The 7038-nt window shown below is 42.6% G+C and overlaps 1 protein-coding gene across 1 annotated transcript; it reads right to left on the bottom strand.

The window, feature by feature from the left end:
- Positions 1–943: 943 nt before the first annotated feature.
- ST8SIA1 (ST8 alpha-N-acetyl-neuraminide alpha-2,8-sialyltransferase 1) lies at positions 944–3123 on the bottom strand. Its single transcript, XM_010163686.2, has 2 exons — positions 2978–3123; positions 944–1649 (listed from the first exon to the last, which is right to left on the bottom strand). The coding sequence occupies exons 1-2, from the start codon at positions 3121–3123 to the stop codon at positions 1151–1153; spliced, it is 645 nt and encodes a 214-aa protein (XP_010161988.2). The 3' UTR covers positions 944–1150.
- Between the last annotated feature and the right edge of the window lie 3915 nt (positions 3124–7038).

The raw sequence follows: 7038 nt of genomic DNA, 5'->3' as shown, positions 1-7038 counted from the left end.
AGGCTGTTTTATTTTTCAGACTATCTTTATGCAGAGACAATCTTGCGAGAAAAGTACAAGTCTTTAAGGCTAACGTTACAATCCAAGCAGAAGAGCTAGTCACAGAAAGAGAAAGGATTTTTGAAGCTTCAACTGATTTTAAATGACACTTACATTCATTTCTGCAGGTTTTTTTTCTGCTATAAGCAAACTAACAACCTCATTCTGCATCCCACTGAACACCTCAAATCCCCTTTACAGTCAATGAACATCTGGAGTCCAAATGAATACAGAATTAATCCCCAAGGCTGGACAGCAAAACAGGTCAGGAACCATCCCTGCTACAGAAGTCACTGTGGAAATCTTGCAGCAGGTCAAGTGAAACCAGGCTGCACTTCACTACTGGTTTTATAACACAAGTTTTATTTTCAGACCAATTTCCTTTAACCAGCTCTTGCCCACAGTATAGCACTAGCACAGCTATAAGTGCAAGGACCTAAACTATCCTGATAAAATCTACAGCAAGTAGGGCATTTCTAGGACATTCTTCTAACCAGATTCTTAGCACCTTTCACTCTCCCAAGAGTCTTTGGAGGAGTTGATGGTACTCAGCTCCTGGGGCTTTTAAGCCTTTCCTTTTCCTTCCATTGAGAAAAACAAAAGTAAAAGGAAAAAAAATAAAAGAAGGCAAGAAACAAAGAAAGTCAACAACACACGCGTGCCCTCCTACACACACACCCCTACACACAGAGGAAATAAAAAGGAAAGTTGTTTGTTATGAGGTGCCAATCTGGAATGAAATGGACTTTTGAACAGACAGTCATATTTGGCACTGTCAGCAAAAGCTTGTGGGTGGCCCTGTGTCTCTCCGAGCCTTAATGCCCTTTTTATACCAGTCATTTAAAAACATCCCCCCGGAAAGTTCAGCTGTGCTGCTTCTGACGTTATTTTCACAATGCTGCTGAATGGACTCCATGTGGAGAGATCCACCTTCCCCCACCCCAGTTCCATAAAGCACTACACATTAAGGACGTATTCCATTTGGCCTTCAAGTAGCATTTTTATGGTCCATGCAGATCCATGTTATTTTCCCTTTAAAAAGAATCAACAGAAAACAGAACTCTCTGTTGGAGAGCATGGAAATTAGAAACTATTGGAACTCCCACAGTCTTCAAGCAGAAGACTGGATTGAAGGGTCCTCACATGGTTCTAGCTGCATTCTCAGTACACCACTTTTATGAAGAAACCAGAGCTGTAGAAATTCCTCTGGCATGGCGTGGAATCCAGAATCGGGCAAGACATTGTCATAGTAATGATGGCTAATAAACTTCCCGTGCAGGTCCACCGAGAACGGCCAGAAGCCATAAATTGTCACTTCTTCACACAGACCGAGGGCAGCACTGACTAGGAAAAGTCCCGTGGAAAGGCGTTTGGCATGGATACCTTTGCTCTTCCAGAACTTGCCAATGTCACGCAGAAAGTTGGGGTTGGCGAAAAGGACAGCCTGCTTGGCACCAAAGTCCTCCAGGGTGTAATAGACACGTAGGGAGGGTCCCGTCCCTGTCTTCATGGAGAAGGCTGGCATGTAGATGTAGCTGTGGTTATAGACCTTCACACTGTCCACAAACGCTTTTCGAGACCACAGCAGATTCTGGAACCTGTAAAACAACAGAGAAAAACAAGTTGGTCACACATAGGTTTTCCAAGTCATTTCAAAACCCAGCTCAAAGCTGCTGTTTCTACACATATTTACAATTACCTGCACACCTTTCTCGAGCCCAGAGAAAGTTCAGACAATCTTCTGACTGTCTGACATCACCCCTCTTCTAAAAACATAAACCTGAAGAGATGGCTGAAAACTATCTGGTATCCTGCTAACTCCAAACCCCCAAACATTTCTGATTTCATCTTTTCAAAAAACCCTGAATGAACACTGACAATTTTCCTGAACATCAATTATTTTTAGTGACATTTTTCTTTCTGTCCAGAAACCAACTTCTATTTTCAGGCACAGGAATCTTTAAAAGAAATTTTAAAGTCTGTGTTGTTCTTGTTTCTTAAAAGCATACAAAAAAGAATCCAAGTTACCCGCTGAACAAGCAATACCAAGAAATATTTAAACAGAAACTTTGGACTTATAAAACTTGTAAGACTTGTAAGAATTGTTTTTGTTATGCCTGTAGAGTAATTTAAGTTGTGCTTAAATTAAACAAGTTAATTCTTGTTCTGGGACTCGGAGAAATCTCAAAGAACATACTTTGTTACAAATAAGACAGAAATCAATGACTTGCTAAAGTGGCACCACAAAAATTTAGCAACAGGCACCAAACAGTATTCAGAGTTGGTGTTTAAGATGGCACAATTTACACACCGAGTAGGTTTAAAAGCAGCTGGTATTTGTAGCACATGAGTTAAAAGAGAGATTAGTTGGTAACTATGAGGAGGACAATGTATATGTACAGATTATTTCTCTAATATGAGTGACTTCTCATCTCTTGATATAAAAACTACATCAGTTTACGATTTGTTATCACCAGCTATTTGCTGGTGTCTATTTTATCCCTGATATAAGACTTCTCTAGTACTCCAAAACCAGTATTCTGTCAAGGCTACAACCTTTTCTTGCCATAAGCTTCTGGATATGCCAAGATGAATGAGACACCTGGCAGGAAATCCGAGGCCATTCACACACACCAAACCCCACACTGATGTTTGACCTGTCCTGACAACTAACACTAAACAAATCACATCTCAGCAAAATATTAAAGTATCCCAAATATGCATCGCTGGATGTAACTGGTATGGAGGTCAGCCAGTGCCATGGATAAAATCCATCACCTGAACCACAAACTTGCAATGCAACGGGAGCACTCGCCGTCCTGGGTTGCAGACTGCACTGGAGGATACCTTTGCGTGAGAAAGTCACTATGATTTACTCCAGATAATCTGCTTTCTTTCCAGAGTCCACGTCATCTTCACAACACCTCCTCACCTTTACCACAAGACAGTATCCACAGCCTTCAGCATGCAGGCAAAGTTTACGACGTTAAAAACTACTTCTGCAGAAGCCACACGTGCTCCTTTCATGGTGGCTGGGTTGCTCTCCCGTATGTGATCCCTAATTTTTTTCTCCCAAATGCCCATCTTGCCCTCGTTGCTGCCCCTGCTCTCTCAGCTTCTTGCAGCAAAGGCAAATGTGTCATGACTGATTTCATAGTCACGCAGCAGAGGAGTCAGAACAAGAAAGCTGAGACAGCAGCACCAGATTTTTTTCCTTTCTCTGGTGCAGGCAGAGCCATAGGTATAAGAATAGCTTTTTTAAAGGGTTATGAACAAATCAATTTCATGTACACACCTGTGTGAAACAATAGCAAGAATCACACAAGCACCAGGATACACAAGTTTTAAGTAGGATGCCAGATGACCTCAAGAAGCACCAGACAAAATTTCAGCTGAAACAATTCCCAACAAAAAATACAGCTTCAACAGCACTGATATGTCTCATGAACACGTGTCAGGTTTTTGGATGTCTTTGTTTTGGCAGAAAACTTTAAATGCTCCTAATAAGTTCTGTTAGGAAAGGTTTCGTTGACATTTTCAACGTGCAGTATTTGGTCTCCTGATTTGCTACAAGTTGGTTTTTTTTTTCAAAATTTCTATTCAAGTGGAATTAGAATAAAGCTGTTTTGAAGCAACCTAATGAAATCTGCCTGGGTCTTCACTACTATTTTGCTCTGCAGATCTAATCCTACTGTGGATGCCCCATCCCTGGAAGTGTTTGTGGACAGGTTGGATGAGGATTTGAGCAACCTGGTCTAGTGGAAGGTGTCCCTGCTGATGGCAGGGGGGTTGGAACTGGATGAGCTTCAAGGTCCCTCCCAACCCAAACCATTCTATGATTCTACTGCATGGTGCTATTTGATAATGTAGACAAAGCAACTGTCTTCCAAGCAAGAAATCAATCCAACCTGAACATACAAAAGATTAAAAATAATTTTATAACTTACTGAATTTCACATTATTTTCTGTAGAAATAGCCAAGACACAACTGAATATAGAAGACCAGCCAAGACCAAGGTGCCCTGGCAGAAATTCACTGACTGGCTGTACCTTCTCACATGGGCCCTCTCACTCCATTACTATCAGACCTTTAAGTGTTCCCCAAAACAGGCTTTACCATCCTTTCTTCCAAAGGAGCAGCAAGACAACCTGTCAGATTATCAGGTACAGGTGGTGGGTCCATCCTATCAAACTTGTTCCATTTCCATCAGGACACAGTCATTGAGAGTAAAAAATAGAATAAAAAATAAATAAATCCCCCCTAGCTTAATATTTTCAATATTCACTTAGGTGCTCAGAGCCTCAGTATCCAAACCCTGTTCTAAGAACCCTAATTACTTATAAAAGGTAGAATAAGACCAGCAGCAGGCTTTCAGACTATCACTATTCCCATCACTTGGGACATCCACTGAGAAGTGGGAGATGCAGTTTCAAACTTCCTTTCACAGTAAAGTGAACTTGAGCACACAGCTTGATATGATGGAGTCCCTGCACCTTGGCTGGGGGGAAAGCAGAGACAAGGTCCTCTGTCACTCCTGGAAGCCAGTTTCCCATTTACAGCTAGTTAACAAATTTCACTTCAGATGGCAGAGAGATATAGTTTAGTCTAAAAACTGCATTTTTCAGCAAATTTACCAGTCCCAGAAAAGCACTGCACAGCTCTAAGATGAATACATCAAAATTGCTCAGATAGAGCCACAGAGGGTCAGGGACAGTCTCTGAATATTCATTTGCTATCATTGCCACAACGCATTTACATTTCTTCTAGATGAATCTCCCCAAATGCCTTAAAGTAACAAGAAGTGAATGGCACTGCCATGAGAGGGGTGCACAGGAAGGACTTCACACAGAAGGGACAGCATTTGTCATGCTACTGCAAACTGTCCTTCAAGAACACCACTTCCTAGAAACCCATGCCTCATTCCAATGATATGGATCACAGTGTTGACAGGCATCAGGCCCAGTTCAACAGATGGTCATTATACAGGTGGCCAGGAGCCCATGTAGAAGCATAAAACATGGTGATTAGGGTTGGTCTGATGGCTGAACACAGCCAAAAAGCTGCTGCCCATCTTGCGTTCCTCATGAGGGGAGTCATAAGAAACAAATTAAATTTTCTCTTCCTCATTTGTAAAAGTAGGAGCCCTGTCCAGCTTTCAGACATTTCACAGGCTGGTTAGAGGCTGAGAAATCTGGGGACAAACACTGTGCATCAGCAAGTTTCTAGAAATGGTACTGGAAGCTCAGGTGTATTTTCCTTTAGCTCACAATCCAGACAAGGATTCCTGCAGGCAGTCCCATGCCAGTGGTGGCTTTGGGGATACCATACCACATCCATCCCAGCAGACAGTGGAGAGGCTAACTCCATGCCTGATAGAGAGACCAGGAGGGCTTTTCCTCTGCAGCTGACCAGCTCTGTAGCACATGCGTGAGCATGACTATATGGCTCCTTCCTGCTTGTCCACCAGCCTGGTGCAGCCCTTAGTGTCCAGACGAGCAGAATCACCTTCCCTTGTGTCAATCCTCACCCAGCCTTCTTTGAATGAGGAGCCACTGGTTCCTAGTTAGTGCTCACCTCTACCTGACATGCTTTGAACACTCAGTACTCTCAGTGGTACAGCCCAGAAGCTGTGCAGCTCCTCCCCACTCACTGGGCTTCAAAAGAAACCCATCAAATTATCCATCCCCTCGTGCAAGAGTGCATCTCGGGTGACGTTATCTCTCCAGTTCAGGTCTGAGCAAGAAACAGCCAAATGGCTTTCAGGGTTGTCCTCTGACCTTCTGCAGTCAAGCTTACACAAACACATGGCGGGTTGCCAACATTTAGATAAAACTGGAGCTGGAACCTCCTGAGCCCTGAGCAGCACCTGAAGCCCAGGAGAGCTGCTCAGTAATTTGCAGCGACATGTCATGGCAGCTTGATGGCAGCCCAGAAATGTGCCGATGAAGATGAATGCTGGTGAAAGCAGATCACAGCAGGTTCAGCCCAGGTGCTTTATTTCCACTACTCTCATTAATGGTCAGCGAGCAAATAAAATCATCAGCAACACATTTTTGCTGTCGGATCCATATGACAGATCAACTTAAAGAGCACAACTCTCAACAGGCACGTGTAGGCACAGCTGCACAGATATCAGAGAAATAATTTTCTTGATACCAGCTGTAGAGTTCCCTCAAGTGCTCTGCTCTGCTTTTCCAGAGAGAACAATGCATCCAAGAGAAAACTGCCACAGTACATTGTCATGACACTATAATCAAAGACTTAAGAGCATTAAGTGTTGTGCTTTTTGTTTTTAATCTGTTTTTAATGTTCTCACTGATGTTCTTTAGCAGATATTCAGCGACATGACTGCTCTCTGGTACTAAGAGATGACTTCCAGTAACCACAAAGAATTTGCTGCAGTGACATTGAGCTAACCTGCTTGCAGATAATAATGGCAGCATTTTCTTGCATCTTGGTTTCTTTTTATCTCCCCAGAGAGACACTATCTCATGCCTGTGATGATATCCGAGTTACTTACTGTGTTGGCATCTGCAAAGTCACAAGTTCAGCATTCTGGATTAACTGCAAGTTGGCTTATTCAAAACAAATTAAAAAAAAAAAAAAAAAAAAGATTGAGTAATGAGGGGAACAGCTCAGATGCCAAAGAAATAGTGTATTATTTTAAAATTAAGACAAACAGAGCTCAAGGGAATAGAGCAGAAGGCATATAAAGATTTATGTATTTGTCCCTCTGGCAAAGGATATCCTTACAAAAATTATTTAGATAATGCGATGTCACCATTAGCCAAGAATGATTTAGCAGTTTTCTGCAGCTGTTGGAACACGCTTACAGCTGGGCTCACAACAAGTCAGCTTGCAACCACACATCTGAACCTCAGCTGCTCTGACACAGGAGCTTTACTGCACTCATTTCTCGGCGTGCTGTTACGCTTTCAGTGCTGCCCTCCTTAATGCCCCGTGCTCTCATTCACAGAGTCACAGAATGTCAGGGATTG

This window comes from Antrostomus carolinensis, unplaced genomic scaffold (assembly GCF_000700745.2).
Source record: "Antrostomus carolinensis isolate BGI_N321 unplaced genomic scaffold, ASM70074v2 scaffold5302, whole genome shotgun sequence".
NCBI classification, from domain to species: Eukaryota; Metazoa; Chordata; class Aves; order Caprimulgiformes; family Caprimulgidae; genus Antrostomus; species Antrostomus carolinensis.
The sequence above is the reverse complement of the archived record's forward strand: the minus strand, read 5'-3'. Positions and strand labels throughout refer to the sequence as shown.

Excerpts from the sequence above, each read along its gene's own strand:
- ST8SIA1 (XM_010163686.2), bottom strand. The coding sequence starts at position 3,123 with ATGGGCATTTGGGAGAAAAAAATTAGGGATCACATACGGGAGAGCAAC. Across the intron at positions 1,650-2,977 it reads GCTGTGGATACTGTCTTGTG|GTTGTTTTACAGGTTCCAGA; the intron begins GTAAAGGTGAGG and ends TTGTTTTTCTCT.